At 42.1% G+C, this 24,030-nt stretch overlaps 1 protein-coding gene across 1 annotated transcript; it reads right to left on the reverse strand.

Annotated features, from left to right (window-relative positions):
- On the reverse strand, positions 1–7,353 carry LOC138079773 (GTPase IMAP family member 1-like). Its single transcript, XM_068972454.1, has 4 exons — positions 7,272–7,353; positions 5,499–5,587; positions 2,000–2,048; positions 1–866 (listed from the first exon to the last, which is right to left on the reverse strand). The coding sequence occupies exons 3-4, from the start codon at positions 2,040–2,042 to the stop codon at positions 1–3; spliced, it is 909 nt and encodes a 302-aa protein (XP_068828555.1). The 5' UTR covers positions 2,043–2,048; positions 5,499–5,587; positions 7,272–7,353.
- Positions 7,354–24,030: the final 16,677 nt, after the last annotated feature.

The raw sequence follows: 24,030 nt of genomic DNA on the forward strand, positions 1-24,030 counted from the left end.
TCACACCGTCACCGCCTCGGGCCGGCGCCTGCAGAGCAGGTACAGCAGGACCAGGGCGCCCAGCAGGGCGGCCAGTCCCAGCTTATACCTAGTCCCTGGCCCCGCCTTGGTCCACCGCCACAGCCCGGCCACAGGCCAGCGGTCCGGCCACGTCTGCGCGGGGGCAGCTAATTGCTCCACCACCCTGCGCAGCCTCTCCTCGCGGCTCAGCCCGCCCAGGGTCTGCGCCAGGCGATACACGTCGTTGGTGTAGGGGACGCCGCCCTGGTCCCTCACCAGCTCCACCACGAGGCCCATCAGCTCCCCGACCTGCGCCTCCCGCTCCCCGTCGGCCGCTCGGTTGTCGAAGGCGCAGCAGCGGCCCCTGCACTCGGCCACCAGCTCCCGGAGCGCGCGGTTGTCAGTGTCGCGCACGTACTGCTGCAGCGAGCCCCCCGCCAGGTCCTCCCTGTGGGTGAAGACCACGACGGTGCGAGCCGCGATGCCCGCCCCAAAGAACGCCTTCACCCCTTGCCAGGCCCGCAGGTCCTGGGAGGTGAAGCGGCCCAGCTGGGTCACCAAGAGCACGGCGTGGGGCCCCGGGGCCGACAGCAGGTAGCAGCGGCCTCTCTCCTCGAAGCCAGGGTCTGCCTGGGCGACTTCGGGGCTGAAGAGGTCGGGGGTGTCGAGGACTTCCACGTCCCACGAGGCCCAGCGGCAGCTCCCCGTGGCGCAGGCCCTGGTCACCGCCGTGGCCGCGAGCCTGGAGAGGAAGTGCTTCCGCTGGAGGATGCTGTTGCCCGTGGCGCTCTTCCCGGTCCCTGACCTCCCGGCCAGGAGGAGGCGCAGCCTGCGCTCCTGCAGGGCGGACCTGAACTCCTGGAAACCTGTGGGCACCGGTGGTCTGTAAGCTTCGGGATCTGAGAGCAACATGTCCTGGTCCCCAGGTCTCCTGGACGCCTTGCGAGCAAAGGAGAACAGAGCGCTTCCACGGTTGTGTTTGGGACCAAACCTTTACTGGTTTCCCTTGTGGCTCATCTGGTAATGAATCTGCCTGCAGCGCGGGAGACCTGGGTTCCATCCCTGGGTTGGGAAGATCCCCTGGAGAAGGGAAAGGCTGCCCACTCCAAAAATTCTGGCCTGGAGAATTGCATGGACTGTCTAGTCATGGGATTGCAGAGTCAGACATGACTAGGCGACTTTCACTTTACTGACTGACCTGTGTGAGATGTGGGCACTCCAAGGAGATCTCTACCCCTCTATTTCTCTCATCTTTGGCATCACACGTGCACCTGTGCTCCAGCAGCTGCTGAACCTCTCTCTAGAGAATGCACCTTTGTAATACAGGCCAATACTTCATGTGATATGATCTGTCATCCAGGCTGTGCAGAGCTGGTCCTTCTTTTTCTTTATGCCCTCCCACTGGGGAAAAGGGTGGGGCAGTCAGCCCAGCCCGGAGGGACATCTGGAGTCCCATAGCTGGGGGTTTGAATCATAGACTGTCCTCTACCAGCCTTGTAACCCTGGGAGCTGCTTAATTTAAGTGTTAAACCTCTTCTGCACAAACGGAATCAATATTGTAGTGCTATCCTCACAGGGCATCAGAAAATAAGATGAGCTCAACTCTCTTCCTTCCCTTCCTGCCTCCCTCCTCCTCCTCTCTTGTCTCTTAAACCTGCTGCCTAATAAGACACTTGTGTAGCCCTCCATCCTTGTTCCCTAACACCTTCTACCTGGTGAACCATGTTCCCTCTAATACACGACTTGATGCCCTTTACATCCACTTCTGTTTATTCATTTTATTTTGGAAACAGAGATACAGGTTAGTCAAAGAAGTTGATATCTCACAGCAGGGCAGGGACAAAGATCCAGGTGAAGTGCCAGCCCCAGGGCTCTTGCTGCTTCACCCCAGCATCGAGTCACCTCTCAGCTTCTCTTGTTCAGTCTTGAATTAGCCCATCCCCCTACCATCCAGGGTTCACACTTGGGGGCAAATACACATTGTGAGACGTGTTCTTACCATAGGCATTTTCTTCATCTCTTGCCACCTTCCGTCCTCCCATGATTACCTGAAAGAGTCCCAGACACAATTTGTTCATTCACTCATTTATCAAATAGGTGTAACTGCCTACAGAGTGTCAGGCCAGGTCTAAAATGCTGGTGACCTCAGAGTGAGAAGGTCATAGTTCCTGCCTTCCCTGGGGCATTGGAAAGAGATAGGAGGAAATGCTCAGCAAAGACATTTGGAGGATCCTAGTCTGGGGTTGGGATGATGCTGTGAGAACACCTGGTAAGCTTGACTTTGTCTTCTCAGGGCCCTCAAATGCAAAGAGCAGAGGGGAGATGATAACATTTACTCCGTGTCAAGATGAGCCCCTTAGCTGGTCTGGAAATCTGTAGGGCTTATTGTAGGGGCTGTAAGATACTGAGACCCTGGTCTTGAAGAGCATGTACAGCTTGCTTGCCCCCAGTCCCAGTGCAGAGGCAGTAGATTGAATACTGCCTGGTGCTCTGGCCAGCCTGCCAGGACTGCCCCCAGAGCACCTCCCAGAGCCCAGGATCCTACTCCATCCACTACTGCTCCCCTCAAAGGCAGAGGCCACCACTGCCAGTGGGTAGGTGAGCCCCAGGGAAGGAGAAGAGAAAGCTCTGTGGTCTGGCTCCAACCCTTTGATTCCCCATCCTGCCTTGATGTGTACCCCTTGGTACTGAAAAAATGAAACCAGCTCAGAAGTGAGGCCCCAAGCCCTCAGGCCCTGGCTATGCCCCCAGCCAAGGTGAAGACAGTCATCAATCTGGGGGAAGATTAAGCTCCCTTAAGACTCCTGCTCCTTCCACTTGGCTTTTGACTCCTCCCACAATAGAGTGGCAACTGGTATGAAGCCTAGGAGAAGCCCTGGTTGGCACCTGGCTCTGGCTGTCGCCCCTCTGACTCTAGCCCTGCCTCCCACCACTGTGGTGGCTGCCAGCACACCCTGGGAGAAGACGCAGTCACCGCTCACTTCCGGTCCAGCTCTCCCACCAAAGCCACCAGGCACATGCACACTGCAAAGGGACACTTCCACGAAGGACATGCCTTCAAGACAGGGTAGGTGACCATTCACCTAACTCCATAGCAGCAGACTGAGAAAGTTAAAGAAAATGAGAAAACAGAGGCATGTATTTTAAATGAAAGAATGAGAAAACAGAGACAGATAGTTTGCTTGCCAAAGAGTCCAAGGCAACAGTAGTAAAAATGCTAGCTGAACTTGAGGAAACAACAGCTGAACACAGTGGAAACTTCAGAAAGAACTAGAAAATATTAAAATCAATCAGAGCTGATGATTATGATAACTGAAATGAAAAACAAGCTGGAAGGAATTCAGGCCAGCTGAGGTGACAGAGAAGAACATCTAAGACAGAAGAGTGGAAATCACCTAACCAGAACAGCAAAAAGAAAAACACATTTAAAAAATGGATGATAGTTTATGGGTCCTCTGGGACAACATCAAGTGTACAAAATTCAAGTTATAGGAAGAGACAAGAGAGAAGTGGGTCAAAAATATGTTTGGTGGAATTATAATTGAAAAGTTTCCCAACTTGAGGAAAAAAACAGATATTCGGGTACAAGAGGCATGGGGCACCACTGTCAGTATGGCTGTCATCAGAAAACAAGAAATAACACGTGTTGGCGAGGATGTAGAGAAAAGGAGCCCTAGTGCCCTGAGTGGGAATGCCAGTTGCTACAGTAATGGCAGAAAACAGTACGGTGGGTCCTTGAAAATTTTAAAATAGAACTTGCATATGATCTAGCAGTTTTACTCCTGGGTATATATCCAAAGGAAATGAAAACACTAATTCAGAAAGGTGTATGCACTCCAATATTCATACCAGCATTATTGATAATAACCAAGATAGGAAAGCAACCTAAATGTCCATCAATAGATGATTGGGTAAAGAAGGTGTTTTATATATACATGTGTATTGGCTTCCCTGTGCTCAGACAGTAAAGAATTTGCCTGCAGTGCAGGAGAGCTGGGTTTGATCCCTGGGTTGAGAAGATTCCCCCTGGAGAAGGGAAAGGCTACCCACACCGATATCCTTGCCTGGAGAATTCCATGGACAGAGAAGCCTGGTGGGCTACAGTCCATGGGATCTTAAAGAGTTGGACATGACTGAGTGATTAACACTTTCATTTTTGATTATCTTTATATATATATATATATAATGGAATAATCCTCAGCCATAAAAAAGGATGAAATCTTTCCATTTGCAACAACATGGATGGACGTAGAGGGTATTATATTTATTGAAATAGGTCATCCTTATTAAAATAAGTCATATTACGTTTATTGAAATAAGTCATATGAAAGAAAAATGCTGTATGTTTTCACAATCTGAAAAAAACAAATAGTTGAATATAACAAAAGAGAAACAGACTCACCAGTGCAAAGAGTGAATTAGTGGTTACCACTGAGGATAGGGCTGAAGGGGGAGGCAAGATTGGAGAAAATCATTAAGAGGTAAAAACTATTAGGTATAAAATTAAGATAAGGAATTCTCTGGCAGTCCAGTGGTTGGGGATTTCACTGCCAAGGACAAGGGTTTGATTCCTGTTTGGGGAACTAAATCCCTGAAGTCACAGGGTGTGGCCAGGAAATAAAAGATACAAAAATGTAATGTACAAAAAATATAGTTAATATTTTATATTAACTTTACATGAAGCATAATCTATAAAAATGTTGAATCACTATGTTGTACACTTGAAAGTACTATAGTATTTTAAGTCAACTGTATGTCAATTAAAAATAAGTAAACAAATAAGTCTGAATATGATCTGTGTGATAGACTAGGAGGCTCCCCTCCAGCTTGTTATGCTCTTGCCTTTGAATCTGAGGCTTCTCAAAGTAAAGTGATTATACTCATTCAAATATCATTTAATACAATTAAACATTCTGTGATCCAGTTTCCCTGATCCCATGAGCACCTGAACAAGAGAGCACAGTCTCTCCTCAGCCTACTTCTCGAGCCTCAATTCCAGTGAATCCCCGCCCACCCCCCACCCCACCAGCCAGCCACTCCAGACACAGAAGATTTCAGCGCCTTTTCCAACCCACCTGGTGCTCTCCCTCCTAGAACCTTACATCCCACCCCACATTTCTGCCTGAGTCCTGTCTGCTTTACTGTCCATTTCAGACTCTACCTCTCCATGTCACCCACCTGGTTCTTACAGATAACTGTGTTCTCTTCCATTGGCTCCAACAACGAAGGAAAAGCAAAGAGGGAGGCTGGCTCAATAACCCGTCTCAAAGAACTCAGAGGGCAGTTTTGTCTAGAACTCAAGCCAAAGCTGTTTGCATTTCTGCAGTATCTCTCCTGCAGCCCCCACCCCCCAAAGCTTTCAGTCAAATTTGCCCCAGGGGCAAATCCCATGATGTGATTAGTTATTTGTGTCTAGAAATCTACAGGCTCCCTTAATTGACAGCAGAGCTGAAATGAAGAAAGAGCTACAAGATTCACAACCAAGAAGAAGACTTTACCTGAAGCAAGATGTCCTTGTCACAGGAGGAAATGAGAAAGTGTGCTACAGGGAATCCACAGAACTCTTGGGTATGCCCTTTGGAACTTCCTGCAAAGTTTGGAATGGAATTTGGAAAGTTCTTCTGAGGTTCTTAACAGCTAAAATCTGGGGTTACAAAGGTATACAGTTATTGGAAAAAGTAAAATTTGTACAATCCTTTCTTTTACAACTTCAAGGGGTCGAGATTTATTTAGCTAGTCCAGTACTCATTGAACCTGGCAACTTTTGGAATTATTTAGGAGATTGTTAAACATGTATGTATTTTTATCTTTTGCAATACTTTTTATTTTCTATAGTTCCTTTGATCTTATTGTCCATGTGCAATGCACATTTTTATGTAGCTGCAATGCTATCACATACACTATTCACAGTCTGTGTTTTTTTCTTAATATTATCCACACCTGCCATATTGCTCCAATCTTTATTTTATGGCTGCAGAAATGCCATTGTGGTGATTCACAATATATAAAAATGTGTATTTCTTAGATTTATATTCCTATATCTGTACTTAAAAAGATTAAGTTCCCCTCCATGCCGAATTATTTTTAATCATTCAGCCCATGACTTGTTTTTGAATCAGTTATCCTAGTCCCACCCCTTCAGTACACAGTTGCGATGAGGAAATTAACATGGTACAGCAGCCCACGAAGCCCAGCTTGACTTGGGGAGAAGATATTCAAGAGTCCCTGTAGGGCAAGGGGTGAGGACCAAGTTCATAACCTTAGTTGTTTCCTGCACTATTGTGGGTAGTGCTAAGGAGAGTGGAGGTTTTAGAATTACAGAATTCTCACTTTGTAACTTGTTCTGAGGTTAGCTTTCCTTGTAAGTCCCCGGGAGTACCTTTTGCCTTTGCTGAACATGCTTTTGGGGAGTGTTTGTTGACTTTGAAAATGCATTTTGGTGTCTGCAGTAGTTCTAGCAATCACCTTTCTTATTTACTAGGGGACTAGGGTAGGAGAGGGGCTTCCCAGGTGGCTCAGTGGTAAAGAATCTTGCTGCCAATGCAAGAGACACAAGAGATGTGGGGTTGATTCCGGGGTCAGGAAGATCCCCTGGAACAGGAAATGGCAACCCACTCCCGTATTCTTGCCTGGTAATTTCCATGGAGAGAGGAGCCTGGTGTGCTACAGTCCAGGGGATCATAAAGAGTCGGACATGAGTGACTGAGCGTGCACACATACAGAGAAAGAGAGAGAATTTAAGAGTATGTGCCACATAAGAGTATGTGCTTAGAGAAGGAAATGGCAACCCACTCCAGTACTCCTGTCTGGAAAATTTCATGGATGGAGAAGCCTGGTGGGCTACAGTCCATGGGGTTGCAAAGAGTCAGACATCACTGTGTGACTTCACTTTCAAGAGTATGTGCATCACTTAGCATCACTGATTCAAGGGACGTGAATTTTGAGCAAACTCTGGGAGACAGTGGAGGACAGAGGAGACTGGTGGGCTACAGTCCAGGGGTTGCAAAGAGTTAGACATGACTGAATGACTAAACAACAACAGGAGCATGTGCAACAAGAGCTGGAGAGTGATGCTTACCACTTCTGAACTTACCCTATTTGACACTCAAAACATCCTTACTAACCTACACATGCGAAGTTACTGTCTCTAGGTCTTGCTTCCCTTTCTCATACTTACTAGAATGCACGTGCTCGCTAGTCAATTTCACACAGACTCTTCCTGTTACCCACAGGTCCTACTCCCGGACTGACTCCCTTTCCCTTCCACTCACCTTTCCTGCAGAATTGGTGACAGGCTCTAACATTAGATCCAAGAAGCTCCTGATCTGCTGCCTGCCCTTGGCTGTGGGTGCAGTGACTGGTTTCCTCCCCACCAACAAGGAAGTCTCTGTGCTTCTCAGAGCTCAAGAAGCTCAGGGAGGGGAGGGCCCAGTGGTGATGACTTAAAGAGACAGCAACATTAACCAGTGAACTGGTGGGTATGCAGTATTGTCACTGCATATCCTATCCCATGCTGATTTCCTGGTAGCTCATCTGGCAAAAAAACTGCCTGCAATACAGGAGACCCTGGGCCAGAAAGATACCCTGGAGAAGAGATAAGCTAACCACTCCAGTTTTCTTGGGCTTCCCTGGTTAGCTCAGTTAGTAAAGAATCTGCCTGCAATGCAAGAACCTGGGATGGGGAGGTCCTCTGGAGGAGGGCATGGCAACCTACTCCAGTATTCTTACCTGGAGAACCCTCACGAACAGAGGAACCTGGAGGGCTGCAGTTCATGGGGTCACAAAGAGTCAGACACGACTGAGGAACTAAGCACATCCTATCCCTTAGCTCTGGGCTATGGTAATGTTTTCCAAAGTTTTCTGTGACACCAGCATCTTGTCCCCAACAAGGGTTATAGCATCAGTGAGGAAGAGCATTTTAGGTTTCTGAGATCTCTTTTTATTTCCAACTTTTGACCAATAATCTTATCTCCACTTGTCTCTTGCTTTTTAGGCATTTTTAAATAAAATTGCCTCTTGAGTGTCTCCTTTCCCAGGACAGGAATTTTTGAGTGAACATCAGCATGGACAATGCCACAAAAGTGGTTCTACCTGCCAGGAACATTACCCTCTAGGTTTATTGAGATATAATTGAATGTAACATCATAAACATATAAAATGCATGATATATTGATTTGATTATACTTACATATTGCAAAATGATTCTCATCACAACATTAGCTAACATCTACATCACTTCACATAATTACCATTTCTTTTTGGTGCTGAGATCTACTATCTTGGCAACTTTCAAGTAGGTAATACCAAATTGCACTATAATCACTGTATGTGTACATACTCATCTCCCTGGAGGTTTGTACTTTTTGACCAACATCTTCAAATTTCTCCCACCCCCAGTCCCTAGTAACCAGCATTCTACTCTCCATTTCAAGGAATTTGACTTTTTAAGATTCTACATTAAAAAGTGATACCATATACTATTTGTTGTTCTCTGTCTGACTTATTTCACTTAGTAAATGCCCTCAAGTACACACAATTGCACTCATCCCACATGCTAGCAAAGTGATGCTGAAAATTCTCCAAGCAAGGCTTCAACAGTACATGAAGCATGAACTTCCACATGTTGAAGCTGGATTTTAGAAAGGCAGAGGAACCAGAGATCACATTGCCAGCATCCCTTGGGTCATAGGAAAAACAATAGAATTCCAGAAAAACATCTCCTTCTGCTTCATTGACTACACTAAAGCCTTTGTGTGGATCACAACAAACTAGAAAATTCTGAAAGAGATGGGAATACCAGACCACCTTACAGGCCTCCTGAGAAATCAAGGAGCAACAGTTAGAAATGGATGTGGATTAGTTTGCATTACCACAGACAGTGTAAAAGGGTTCCCTTTTCTCCACACCCTGTCCAGCATTTATTGCTTGTAGACTTTTGGATAGCAGCCATTCTGACTGGTGTGAATGGTACCTCTTTGTGGTCTTGATTTGCATTTCTCTGATAATGAGTGATGTTGAGCATCTTTTCATGTGTTTGTTAGCCATTCATATGTTTTCTTCGGAGAAATATCTATTTAGTTCTTTGGCCCATTTTTTGATTGGGTCGTTTATTTTTCTGGAATTGAGCTGCAGGAGTTGCTTGTATATTTTTGAGATTAATTCTTTGTCAGTTGCTTCATTTGCTATTATTTTCTCCCATTCAGAAGGCTGTCTTTTCACCTTGCTTAGAGTTTCCCTTGCTGTGCAGAACCTTTTAATTTTAATTAGAGCTCGTTTGTTTATTTTTGCTTTTATTTCCAGTATTCTGGGAGGTGGATCATAAAGGATCCTGCTGTGATTTACATTGGAGAGTGTTTTGCCTATGTTCTCCTCCAGGAGTTTTATAGTTTCTGGTCTTCCATTTAGATCTTTAATCCATTTTGAGTTCATTTTTGTGTGTGATGTTAGAAAGTGATCTCAGTTCAGTTCAGGCACTCAATCGTGTCTGACTCTTTGCAACCCCATGAATGGCAGCACGCCAGGCCTTCCTGTCCATCACCAACTCCCGGAGTTCACTCAGACTCACGTCCATCGAGTCCGTGATGCCATCCAGCCATCTCATCCTCTGTCGTCCCCTTCTCCTCCTGCCCCCAATCCCTCCCATCATCAGAGTCTTTTCCAATGAGTCAACTCTTCGCATGAGGTGGCCAAAGTACTGGAGCTTCAGCTTTAGCATCATTCCTTCCAAAGAAATCCCAGGGCTGATCTCCTTCAGAATGGACTGGTTGGATCGCCTTGCAGTCCAAGGGACTCTCAAGAGTCTTCTCCAATGCCACTGTTCAAACGCATCAATTCTTCAGTGTTCAGCCTTCTTCACAGTCCAACTCTCACATCCATACATGACCACAGGAAAAACCGTAGCCTTGATTAGACAGACCTTTGTTGGCAAAATAATGTCTCTGATTTTGAATATGCTATCTAGGTTGGTCATAACTTTTCTTCCAAGGAGTAAGCATCTTTTAATTTCATGGCTGCAGTCACCATGTGCAGTGATTTTGGAGCCTAGAAAAATAAAATCTGACACTGTTTCTACTGTTTCCCCATCTATTTCCCATGAAGTGATGGGACCAGATGCCATGATCTTCGTTTTCTGAATGTTTAGCTTTAAGCCAACTTTTTCACTCTCCTCTTTCACTTTCATCAAGAGGCTTTTTAGTTCCTCTTCACTTTCTGCCATAAGGGTGGTGTCATCTGCATATCTGAGGTCATTGATATTTCTCCTGGCAATCTTGATTCCAGCTTGTGCTTCTTCCAGTCCAGCGTTTCTCATGATGTAATCTGCATATAGTTAAATGAGCAGGGTGACAATATACAGCCTTGACGTACTCCTTTTCCTATTTGTTCCATGTCCAGTTCTAACTGTTTCTTCCTGACCTGCATACAGATTTCTCAAGAGGTAGGTCAGGTGGTCTGGTATACCCATCTCTTTCAGAATCTTCCACAGTTTATTGTGATCCACACAGTCAAAGGCTTTGGCATAGTCAATAAAGCACAAATAGATGTGTTTCTGGAACTCTCTTGCTTTTTCCATGATCCAGCAGATGTTGGCAATTTGATCTCTGGTTCCTCTGCCTTTTCTAAAACCAGCTTGAACATCAGGGAGTTCATGGTTCACGTATTCCTGAAAGCCTGGCTTGGAGAATTTTGAGCATTACTTCATTAGTGTGTGAGATGAATGCAATTGTGTGGTAGTTTGAGCCTTCTTTGCCATTGCCTTTCTTTGGAATTGGAATGAAAACTGACCTTTTCTAGTCCTGTGGCCACTGCTGAGTTTTCCAAATTTGCTGGCATATTGAGTGCAGCCCTTTCACAGCATCATCTTTCAAGATTTGAAACAGCTCCACTGGAATTCCATCACCTCCACTAGCTTTGTTCGTAGTGATGCTTTCTAAGGCCCACTTGACTTCACATTCCAGGATGTCTGGCTCTAGGTGAGTGATCACACCATTGTGATTATCTGGGTCATAAAGATCTTTTTTGTACAGTTCTTCTGTGTATTCTTGCCACCTCTTCTTAATATCTTCTGCTGCTGTTAGGTCCATACCATTTCTGTCCTTTATCGAGCCCATATTTGCATGAAATGTTCCCTTGGTATCTCTAATTTTCTTGAAGAGATCTCTAGTCTTTCCCATTCTGTTGTTTTCCTTGATTTCTTTGCATTGATTACTGAGGAAGGCTTTCTTATCTCTTCTTGCTTTTCTTTGGAACTCTGCATTCAGATGCTTATATCTTTCCTTTTCTCCTTTGCTTTTTGCCTCTCTTCTTTTCACAGCTATTTGTAAGGCCTCCCCAGACAGCTATTTTGCTTTTTTGCATTTCTTTTCCATAGGGATGGTCTTGTTCCCTGTCTCCTGTACAATGTCACGAACCTCATTCCATAGTACATCAGGCACTCTATCTATCAGACCTAGGCACTTAAATCTATTTCTCACTTCCAGTGTATAATCATAAGGGATTTGATTTAGGTCATACCTGAATAGTCTAGTGGTTTTTCCTACTCTCTTCAGTTTAAGTCTGAATTTGGCAATAAGGAGTTCATGATCTGAGCCACAGTCAGCTCCTGGTTTTGTTATTGTTGACTGTATAGAGCTTCTCCATCTTTGGCTGCAAAGATAATAATCAATCTGACTTCAGTGTTGACCATCGGTGATGTCCATGTGTAGAGTCTTCTTTTGTGTTATTGGAAGAGGGTGTTTGCTATGACCAGTGCATTTTCTTGGCAAAACTCTAGTAGTCTTTGTCCTGCTTCATTCCACATTCCAAGGCCAAATTTGCCTGTTACTCCAGGTGTTTCTTGACTTCCTACTTTTGCATTCCAGTCCCCTATAATGAAAAGGACATATTTTTTGGGTATTAGTTCTACAAGGTCTTGTAGGTCTTCATAAAACCGTTCAACTTCAGTTTCTTCAGTCTTACTGGTTGGGGCATAGACTTGGATAACTGTGATATTGAATGGTTTGCCTTGGAGACGAACAGAGATCATTCTGTCATTTTTGAGAAAGTGATCTAGTTTCATTCTTTTACAAGTGGTTTCCAGTTTTCCAAGCACCACTTGTTAAAGAGATTGTCTTTACTCCATTGTATATTCTTGCCTCCTTTGTTGAAGATAAGGTGTCCATAGGTGTGTGGATTTATCTCTGGGCTTTCTATTTTGTTCCATTGGTCTATATTTCTGTCTTTGTGCCAGTACCATACTGTCTTAATCACTGTGGCTTTGTAGTAGAGCCTGAAGTCAGGCAAATTGATTCCTCCAGTTCCATTCTTCTTTCTCAAGATTGCTTTTGGCTATTCAATGTTTTTTGTATTTCCATACAAATCCTGAAATTATTTGTTTTAATTCTGTGAAAAATACCACTGGTAGCTTGATAGGGATTGCATTGAATCTGTAGATTGCTTTGGGTGGTATGCTCATTTTCACTATGTTGATTCTTCCAATCCATGAACATGGTATATTTCTCCATTTATTAGTGTCCTCTTTGATTTCTTTCATCAGTGTTTTATAGTTTTCCATATATAGGTCTTTAGTTTCTTTAGGTAGATATATTCCTAAGTATTTTATTCTTTTCATTGCAATGGTGAATGGAATTGTTTCCTTAATTTCTTTTTCTACTTTCTTACTATGGAGAACGGTGTGGAGATTCCTTAAAAAATTGCAAATAGAACTGCCTTATGACCAGTGCATTTTCTTGGCAAAACTCTAGTAGTCCCACTGCTGGGCATACACACTGAGGAAACCAGAATGAAAGACACACATGTACCACAATGTTCATCGCAGCACTGTTTATAATAGCCAGGACATGGAAGCAACCTAGATGTCCATCAGCAGACGAGTGTATAAGAAAGCTGTGGTACATATACACAATGGAGTATTATTCAGCCATTAAAAAGAATACATTTGAATCAGTTCTAATGAAATGAATGAAACTTGAGCTGATTATACAGAGTGAAGTAAGCCAGAAAGAAAAACACCAATACAGTATACTAACACATATATATGGAATTTAGAAAGATGGTAAGGATAACCCTGTATGTGAGACAGCAGAAGAGACACAGATGTGTAGAACGGACTTTTGGATTCTGAGGGAGAGGGAGAGAGTGGGATGATTTGGGAGAATGGCATTGAAACATATATACTATCATGTAAGAAATGAATCACCAGTCTATGTTCGATACAAGATACAGGATGCTTGGGGCTGGTGCACGGGGATGATCCAGAGAGATGATATCAGGTGGGAGGTGGGAGGGGGGTTCAGGATTGGGAACTCATTTACACCCGTGGCAGATTCATGTCAATGTATGGCAAAACCAATACAGTATTGTAAAGTAAAATAAAGTAAGAATAAAAATTTAAAAAAAAGAAATGGATGTGGAACAAAGGACTGGTTTCAAATTGGGAAAGGAGTACATCAAGGCTGTATATTGTCACCCTGCTTATTTGACTTACATGCACAGTACATCATGCGGAGTGCTGGGCTGGATGAATCATAAGCTGGAATCAAGTTTGCTGGGAGAAATATCAATAACCTCAAATATGCAAATGACACCACCCTTATGGCAGAAAGTGAAGGAGAACTAAAGAACCCCTTGGTGAGGGTGAAAGAAGAAAGTGAAAAATCTCGTTTAAAACTCAACATTCAAAAAATGAAGATCACAGCACCTGGTCCCATCACTTCATGGCAAATACATGGAGAAGCAATGGAGACAGTGGCAGATTTCATTGTCTTGAGCCCCAGAATCACTGCAGATAGTGACCACAGCCATGAAATTAAAAGAAGCTTGCTCCTTGGAAGAAAAGCTCTGACCAACCTAGACAGTATATTAAAAAACAGAGACATTACTCTGCCAACAAAAGTCCATCTGATCAAAGCTATGGTTTCTTCAGTAGTCATGTATAGATGGGAGAGTTGAACCATAGAGAAAGCTGAGCACTGCAGAACTGATGCTTTTGAACTGTGGTGTTGGAGAAGACTCTTGAGAGTCCCTTAGACTGCAAGGAGATCCAACCAGTCTGTCCTAAAAGAAATCAGTCCTGAATATTCATTGGAAAGACTTATGCTGAAGCTGAAGCTCCAATACTTTGGCCACCTGTTGTGAAGAACTAACTCATTGGAAAAGACCCTGATGCTGGGAAAGACTGAAGGCAGGAGAAGGGGATGACATAGGATGAGATGTTTGGATGGCATCACTGACTCAATGGACATGAGTTTGAGCAAGCTCCAGGAGTTGGTGATGGGCAGGGAAGCCCGGCATGCTACAGTCCATGAGATCGCAAAGAATCAGACATAACTGTGTTACTTCACCAAAATGAACTGAAATACCCTCAAGTTCCATCCACGTTGTTGTAAACAGCAAGATGTCTTTCTCGTGGCTGAATAATATTCTACTGTGTGTATGTATGTATGTATGTATATATATATACATGGCTTCCCTGATGGCTCAGTGGTAAAGAATCTGCCTGCAATGCAGGAACTGCAAGAGACGTGGGTTTGATCCCTGGGTCAGAAAGATCCCTTTGAGAAGGAAATGAGAACCCACTCCAGTATTTCTGTCTAGGAAATTCCATGGACAGAAGATCCTGGCAGGCTGCAGTTCATGGGGTCACAAATAGTCAGACCCTAATGAGCACACACATATATATATGCACACAGTCTACATCACCTTTATCCATTCATCCATAGACTGAACCGTAGGTTGTTTACATATCTTGGCTATGTGAATAATACTGCAATGAAGATGGGAGTGCAAATACGACATCAAGATTCTGTTTTCTTGTCCTTTGGATAGAATCCAGAAGTAGGATTATTCAACATATAGTAGTTATATTTTTAATTTCCTGAGGAACTTCCGTACTGTTTTCCATAGTGACTGCACTAATTTGCTTTCTTACCAACTGTGCACACAGGTTCCCTTTTCTCCATATCCTCACCAACACTTGATATTGCTTGTCTTTTTTTAAAATTTATTTTTAATTGAAAGATAATTGCTGTATATTTTCATGCTGCTTATTTAACTTATGTGCAGAGTACATCATGAGAAATGCTGGGCTGGATGAAGCACAAGCTGGAATCAAGATTGCCAGGAGAAATATCAATCCCTTCAGATATGCAGATGACACCATCCTTATGGCAGAAAGCAAAGAACAAAAGAGCCTCTTGATGAAAGTGAAAGAGGAGAGTAAAAAGCTGACTTAAAACTCAACGTTCAGAAAACTAAGATCATGGCATCTGGTCCCATCACTTCATGGCAAATGGGTAGGGAAACAGTGGAAACAGTGTCAGACTTTATTTTTGGGGGCTCCAAAAACACTGCAGATGGTGACTTCAGCCATGAAATTAAAAGACACTTGCTCCTTGGAAGAAAAGTTATGACCGACCTAGACTGGATATTAAAAAGCAGAGACATTACTTTGCCAGCAAAGGTCCATCTAGTCAAAGCTATGGTTTTTCCAGTAGTCATGTATGGATGGGAGAGTTGGACCATACAGAAAGCTGAGTGCTGAAGAATTTATGCTTTTTAAGTGTGGTGTTGGAGAAGACTCTTTAGAGTCCCTTGGACTGTAAGGAGATCCAACCAGTCCATTCTAAGGAAATCAGTCCTGAATATTCATTGGAAAGACTGATGCTGAAGCTAAAACTCCAATACTTTGGCCACCTGATACAAAGAACTGACTCATTTGAAAAGACCCTGATGCTGGGAAAAATTCAAGGTGGGAGGAGAAGGGGACAACAGAGGATAAGATGGTTGGATGGCATCACCGACTCAATAGACGTGAGTAAACTCCAGGAATTGGTGATGGACAGGAAGGCCTGGTGTGCTGCAGTCCACAGGGTCGCAAAGAGTCAGACATGACTGAGCAACTGAACTGAACTGACTGACTTGCTTTGTAGTATTGTGTTGGTTTCTGCCTAACATCAACATGAATCAGCCATAGGTTTACCTTATTATTGATTGTCTTGTTGATGATGGCCATTCTAACAGGTATGAAATGATATCTCATTGTGGTTTTGATTTGCATTTCCTGCATGATTAGCAGTGTTGAGAATTTTTTCAATTATCCGTTGGCCATGTGCATGTCTTCTTTGGGAAAATGTCTAGTAAGTTTGTCTGCTCATTTTTAAACTGAATTGCTTATTTCTTTTGCTAGAGAGTTGTATGAATTCCTGGTATACTTTTTAATTTTTACCCCTTATCAGATATTTGATTTCACATTTTCTCCCATTCCATAAGTTGCCTTCACATTTTGTTGATTGTTTCTTTTGTTGTGCAGAATTTTTTTACACTGATATAATCTCACTTATTGATTTTTGCTTTTTTTAAAAAGATTTTTTTTCCCCAGTACTTATTTATTTGACTGCACCAGGTCTAAGATTTTTGCTTTTGTCACTTGTGCTTTTGGGGTCAAATCCAAAAGATCATTGCCAACCTGATGTCAAGGACCTTCCCCACTATGTTTTCTTCTAGAAGTTTTGTGGTTTTAAGTCATATGTTTAAATCTCACTCTGTTTTGAATTGATTTTTGTTTTTGGTGTATGATATGGCAACCCACTCCAGTGTTCTTGCCTAGAGAATCCCAGGGAAGGGGAGCCTAGTGGACTGCTGTCTATGGGGTCACACAGAGTTGGACACAACTGAAATGACTTAGCAGCAGCAGCAGCATAGGCATCCAATTTCATTCTTTTGCATGTGGTTGTCTAGTTTTTCCAAACCATTTATTGAAAAGGTACTTATTTCCCCCACTGTATACTCTTGGCTCATTTGTAGTAAACTGATTTACCATATATACATGGGTTTATTTCTGAGGTCTGTGTTCTGTTCCATGTGTCTGTTTTTGTGCCAATACTATACGATTTTGCTTAGTGTAGCTTTGTAATACGATTTGAAATCAGAAAGTGTGATGCCTCTAGTTTTGTGCTTCTTTCTTAAAACTTCTTTGCCTATTTGAGATCTTTTGTGTTTCCTACAAATTTTAGCATTGTTTTTTCTATTTCTGTGAAAAGCACCCTTGGAATTCTGATAGGGATTGCATTGAATCTACAGATCTCTTTGGGTAGTATGGACATTTTTGCAATATTAATTCTTTCAATTCATGAGCATAGAATACATTTTCATTTATTTGTGGCTTTTAATTTCTTTTATCAATGTCTTGTTTTCAGTGTACAAGTCTTTCTCCTCTCTGGTTAAATTTATTCCCAGGTGAGTTATTCCTTCTGATGCTATGTAAATGAGATTGTTTCCTCTTTCTGATAAATCATTATCAGTGTACAGAAATGCAACTGATTTTTGTATATGATTTTTATCTGCAATTTTACTTAATGTGCTTATAACTTATCACATTTTCGGTGGGGTCTTAAAATTTCCTGTATATAAGACCATGTCACTTGAAAATAGAGACAGTTTTATTTCCTTCTGACTTAGATGTTCTTTATTTCTGTCTCTTACTTAATTGCTCTGCCTAGGACTCCCAGTACTATGTTGAATAAAAGTGGCAAGAGTGAGCATCCTTGTAATTTTCCTGAGTTTAGAGGAAAAGCTTTTCACTGTTGAGTATGACAGCTATAGGCTTGTTGTATATGGCCTTTGCTATGAGAGATATGTTCCCTTTGTATCTAGTTTGTTCAGAGTTTGTATCATGAAAGGACATTGAATTTTGTCAAATATTTTTCTGGTGTCTATTGAGATGATCACATGGTTTTTATTCTTCACTGTGCTAGTGTAGTGAATCACATTGTGGAGGTTGAACCATCCTTGTGGCCCTCATTTCCTTGTTTTTGAATACTGTATTTTCTTACCTAATTGCTCTAGTTAGAACCTCTGGTAAAAAGTTGAAATGAAGTGATGAGAGCAGATATCCTTGTCTTATACCTAATCTTAGCAGGAAATTTTCAGTCTCTCATCATTAAGTTGGAGAAGGCAATGGCACCCACTCCAGTACTCCTGCCTGGAAAATCCCATGGACTGAGGAGCCTGGAAGGCTGCAGTGCATGGGGTCGCTGAGGTCGGACACGACTGAGTGATTTCACTTTCGCTTTTCACTTTCATGCATTGAGAAGGAAATGGCAACCCACTCAGTATTCTTGCCTGGAGAATCCCAGGAACGGGGGAGCCTGGTGGGCTGCCGTCTATGGGGTCACACAGAGTCAGACACGACTGAAGTGACTTAGCAGCAGCAGCAGCATCATTAAGTATGGTACTAGTTAGAGTTTTCACAGATGACTTTTAACCAGGTTGGAAATTTCTTTCTCTTTCTACTTTGTTGAGTGTTTTTAATATACTATGAAATGGCATTCATTTTTCTCAAAAACTTTCCTAAATCTATCGAAATAACCTTTTTTATACTATTGATATGGCTTACTAAATTAATTATTATATCAATTGATATTCAGCCAATATTTCTTCCTAAGGTAAATTTCCCTTGTTCTTGGTGTATCAGTTTAGTTCAGTTCAGTCACTCAGTCATGTCCGACTCTTTGAGACCCCATGAATTGTAGCACGCCAGGCCTCCCTGTCCATCACCAACTCCCGGAGTTCACTCAAACTCACATCCATTGAGTCGGTGATGACATCCAGCCATCTCATCCTCTGTTGTCCCCTTTTCCTCCTGCCCCCAATCCCTCCCAGCATCAGAGCCTTTTCCAATGAGTCAACTCTTCGCATGAGGTGGCCAAAGTACTGGAGTTTCAGCTTTAGCATTTTTCCTTCCAAAGAACACCCAGGGCTGATCTCCTTTAAAATGGACTGATTGGATCTCCTTGCAGTCCAAGGGACTCTCAAGAGTCTTCTCCAACACCACAGTTCAAAAGCATCAATTCTTCGACGCTCAGCATTCTTCTCAGTCCAACTCTCACATCCATACATGACCACAGGAAAAACCATAGCCTTGACTAGATGGACCTTTGTTGGCAAAGTAATGTCTCTGCTTTTGAATATGCTGTCTAGATTGGTCATAACTTTCCTTCCAAAGAGTAAGCGTCTTTTAATTTCATGGCTGCAGTCACCATCTGCAGTGATTTTGGAGCCCAAAGAAATAAAGTCTGACACTGTTTCCACTGTTTCCCTATCTATTTCCCATGAAGTGATGGGACTGGATGCCATGATCTTTGTTTTCTTAATGTTGAGCTTTAAGCCAACTTTTTCACTTTCATCAAGAGGCTCTTTAGTTTCCTCTTCACTTTCTGCCATAAGGGTGGTGTCATCTGCATATCTGAGATTATTGATATTTCTCCCAAAAATCTTGATTCCAGCTTGTGCTTCTTCCAGCCCAGCGTTTCTCATGATGGACTCTGCATAGAAGTTAATAAGCAGGGTGACAATATATAGCCGTGACATACTCCTTTTACTATTTGGAACCAGTCTATTGTTCCATGTCCAGTTTTAACTGTTGCTTCCTCACCTGCATACAGATTTCTTAAGAGGCAGGTCAGGTGGTCTGGTATTCCCATCTCTTTCAGAATCTTCCACAGTTTATTGTGATCCTCACAGTCAAAGGCTTTGGCATAGTCAATAAAGCAGAAATAGAAGTGTTTCTGGAACTCTCTTGTGTTTTAAATGATCCAGCGGATGTTGGCAATTGATCTCTGGTTCCTCTGCCTTTTCTAAAACCAGCTTGAACATCTGGAAGTTCATGGTTCACATATTGCTGAAGCCTGGCTTGGAGAATTTTGAGCATTACTTTACTAGCATGTGAGATGAGTGCAATTGTGCAGTAGTTTGAGCATTCTTTGGCATTACCTTTCTTTGGGATTGGAATGACAAATGACCTTTTCTAGTCCTGTGGCCACTGCTGAGTTTTCCAAATTTGCTGGCATACTGAGTGCAGCACTTTCACAGCATCATCTTTCAGGATTTGAAATAGCTCCATTGGAATTCCATCACTTCCACTAGCTTTGTTCATAGTGATGCTTTCTAAGGCCCATTTGACTTCACATTCAAGGATGTCTGGCTCTAGGTGAGTGATCACACCATCGTGATTATCTGGGTCATGAAGATCTTTTTGGTACAGTTCTTCTGTGTGTTCTTGCCACCTCTTCTTAATATCTTCTGCTTCTGTTAGGTCCATACCATTTCTGTCCTTTATCAAGCCCATCTTTGCATGAAAAGTTCCCTTGGTATCTCTAATTTTCTTCAAGAGATCTCTAGTCTCTTGGTGTATACTTTCCATATAATTGCTGGGTTTACTTTGCTTTTATTTTGTCGATGACTTTCACATCTGTATTCATAAGATATGCTGCTGTTGCTGCTGCTGCTGCTGCTAAGACGTGTCAGTCATTTCCGACTCTGTGTGACCCCATAGACGGCAGCCCACCAAGCTCCACCGTCCCCGTGATTCTCCAGGCAACAATACCAGAGTGGGTTGCCATTTCCTTCTCCAATGCATGAAAGTGAAAAGTGAAAGTGAAGTCGATCAGTGGTGTTCGATTCTTCGCAACCCCATGGACTGCAGTCTACCAGGCTGGGATTTTCCAGGCAGGAGTACTGGAGTGGGTTGCCATTGCCTTCTCCTATTTTCATAAGATATATTGGCATGTAATTTTCTTATATTGTTGTGTCTTTTTCTGACTTGGTATCAGAATAATACTGGCATCATGGAATGAATTTAAATGTATTTTTCTGTTTTGGAAGGGTTTGTGAAGAATTGATATTAATTCTTGGATATCTGGCAGGATTTATCAGTGAAGTCATTTGGGTCTGCATGGTTTTTTTGCTTTGGGGTTTTTTTTGGTAGAAATATTTTTTATTGGTACTGAATTTCTTTATGAATTATAGATCTATCCAGACTACAGATTTCTTCCTGACTCAATTTTGATAGCTTATTAATTTGTTCATTTTATCTAAGTTATCTAATCTTGGGAGCATAAAATTGTTCATGATATTTCCATGTAATTGTTTCATTTCTGAAAGCTGAGTAATAATGTTTCCTCTTTCATTTATGATTTTAGTTATTTAATTCTCCTCCATATATTTTCAGATAAGCTATCTAGAGATTTATAAATTTGTTCATATTTTTTAAAAAAACAAGTTTAGATTTTATTAATTTTCTATTTTCTAGATCAATAATTTCCATTCTAATCTTTACTATATCCCTCTTCTGGTTGCTTTTAGGTTTTAGGTTGCTTTTAATTTATTACTGTTTCAATGTGAAATATCATGTTACTGGTTTGAAATCTTTGTTTAGTATAGGTGTTCCCAACTATGAAATCTCCTCCAAGCATTGTTTCAGCTGCACTCTCTAAGTTCTGCCATGTTGTTTTTTCATTTTCATTCATCTCAAAGTATTTATAATTTCCTGTTTGATATCTTTTTTGACTCATTGGTTATTTAAGATTGTGTAGTTTAATATCCACATATTATTGAATTCCTCGTTTTTCCTGTTATTTTACTCCATTTTGGCTGGGAAACTTACTATGTATGATTTCAGGCCTCTTGGGCTTCCCTGGTGGCTCAGTGGTAAAGGCTCTACCTGGTAATGCAGAAGACATGGGTTTGATCCCTGGGTTGGGAAGATCCCCTAGAGAGGGAAATGATAACCCATTCCAGTGTTCTTGCCTGGGAAATCCCGTGGAAAGAGGAGCCTAGTGGGCTACAGTCCATGGGGTGACAGAAGAGTCAGACAGGACTCAGCAACCAAACAACAGTGACAACAACACAAACTTATCAAAGTTTGTTTCATGTCCTTATAGATGATCTAATTAGGAGAATACTCCTTGTGCACTTGAAAACAATGTGTAATCTGCTGGTGGTGGTGGAGCATTCTTGTATTAGACCTTGTTGATTTCCAGTGTTTGTCACATCTTTTATTTCTTTGTTGACCTTCTGATTAATTGATGTATGCATTATTCATAGTGGAGTATTGGAGTGTATAGCTATTATTGTGGAATAGTCTATATCCCCTTGATTTTGGTTACTTTCTGTTGGATGTGTTTCAGGGCTCAGTTGTTTTGTTCATATGTTTGTAATTGTTATATTTTCAAATTCATTGAATCATTCCTCTGTTGATTCAAAATGTCATTAAGCCCCTAGAAGTAAAATTTTAAATTTCAGGTTTACTTTCAAATATCAGAATGTTTATTTTGTGCTTCCTTAAAATATAATTTTTATCTCTTTATTGACATTCTCTACTTGATGAGATATTGTCATCATAACTTCCTTTATTTCTTTAGGTGTGATTCTTTCTGTTCTTTAAATGTATTTATTACTTGCTACTTTGATGCCTTGTCTTCAAATCCAATATCTAGTCCTTCTAACAAGCAGTTTCTGTTGCCTTATCTTTTCTAGTATATGGATTATAGTTTTCTGTGTCTTATAGTTTTTCTTAAAACTTGAAATTTTAAGTAATATAGTGTAGCAACTCTGGATACTGTTCACCTTCTCTTCTTCTGGGGCTTGATTTGCTGCTCTTCCATACTTTCTTGATGACTTCACTAGGCTCTAGTTTACATGTCTCTGTAGCTCAGTTGGTAAAAATCTAAAGAGCCTCCAGATGAAAGTGAAAGAGGAGAGTGGAAAACTTGGCTTAAAACTCAACAATCAGAAAACTAAGATCATGATCTGGTCCTATCACTTCATGGCAAATAGCTGGGGAAACAGTGGAAATAATGGCTGACTTTGTTTTGGGGGGCTCCAAAATTACTGTAAGATGGTGACTGCAGCCATGAAATTAAAAGATGCTTGCTCCTTGGAAGGAAAGTGATGAGGAATCTAAACAGCATATTAAAAAGCAGAGACATTACTTTGCCAACAAAGGTCCATGTAGTCAAAGCTGTGGTTTTTTCAGTAGTTGTATATAGATGTGAGAGTTGGACTACAAAGAAAGCTGAGCACCCAAGAATTGATGCTTTTGAACTATGGTGTTGGAGAAGACTCTTGAGAGTCCCTTGGACTGCAAGGTGATCCAGCCAGTCCATCCTAAAGGAAATCAGTCCTGAATATTCATTGGAAAGACTGATGTTGAAGCAGAAACTCCAATACTCTGGCCACCTTATGCGAAGAACTGACTCATTGGAATAGAGCCTGATGCTGGGAAAGATTGAAGGCAGTAGGAGAAGGGGACAACAGAAGATGAGATGGTTGGATGGCATCACCGACTCAATGGACATGAGTTTGAGTAAACTCCAGGAGTTGGTGATGGACAGGGAGGCCTGGGGTGCTGCAGTCCATGGGGTCACAAAGAGTCAGACATGACTGAGCGACTGAACTGAACTGAACTGCCTGAAGTACAGGAGTCCCCAGGTGGATCCCTGGGTCAGAAACATCCTCTGGAGAGGTAAATGGCATCCACTCCAGTATTCTTGCCTGGACAATCCCATGGACAGAGGAACATAGTGGGATCACTCCATGAGATCACAAGAGTTGGACTAATTGTTAAACTATGCCACCACCAGGCTCTTTTGGTGAAGTATGTTTCTCCCACCCATTCCTGTCCATTTTGCTGTTGGGAGAAATACCAACAACCTGAGATATGCAGATGATACCACTCTAATGGCAGAAAGTGAAGAGGAACTAAAGAGCCTCTTGATGAGGGAGAAAGAAGAGAGTGGAAAAATTGGCTTAAAACTCAATTCTCAACAAATCTTAGATCATGGTATATGGTCTCATTATTTCATGGCAAATCGGAGAAAAATTGAAAACTGCCAGATTCTATTTTGTTAGAATCCAAAATCACCATGGACAATGATTACAGCCATGAAATTAAAAGACACTTTTTCCTTGGAGGGAAAGCTATGACAAACCTGGACAGCATATTAAAAAGCAGAGACAGCACTTTGCCAACAAAGGTCCAAACAGTCAAAGTTATAGTTTTTTCGCTAGTCATACATGGATGGATATGAGAGTTGGACCATAAAGAATACTGAGCACCGAAGAATTGATGTTTTAGAACTGTGGTGCTGAAGAAGATTCTTGAAAGTGCCTTGGACTGCAAGGAGATCAAACCAGTCAATCCTGAAGAAAATCAACCCTGAATACTCATTGAAAGGACTGATCCCAAAGCTTCAA

The sequence above is a fragment of the Capricornis sumatraensis genome, chromosome 5 (assembly GCF_032405125.1).
Source record: "Capricornis sumatraensis isolate serow.1 chromosome 5, serow.2, whole genome shotgun sequence".
Classification (NCBI taxonomy): domain Eukaryota; kingdom Metazoa; phylum Chordata; class Mammalia; order Artiodactyla; family Bovidae; genus Capricornis; species Capricornis sumatraensis.

Bases quoted from the DNA above. Each gene is read 5' to 3' on its own strand.
- LOC138079773 (XM_068972454.1), bottom strand. From the start codon at position 2,042: ATGGGAGGACGGAAGGTGGCAAGAGATGAAGAAAATGCCTATG. The intron at 867-1,999 runs GTAAGAACACGT...CGGTGCCCACAG, and splicing joins AGATGAAGAAAATGCCTATG to GTTTCCAGGAGTTCAGGTCC.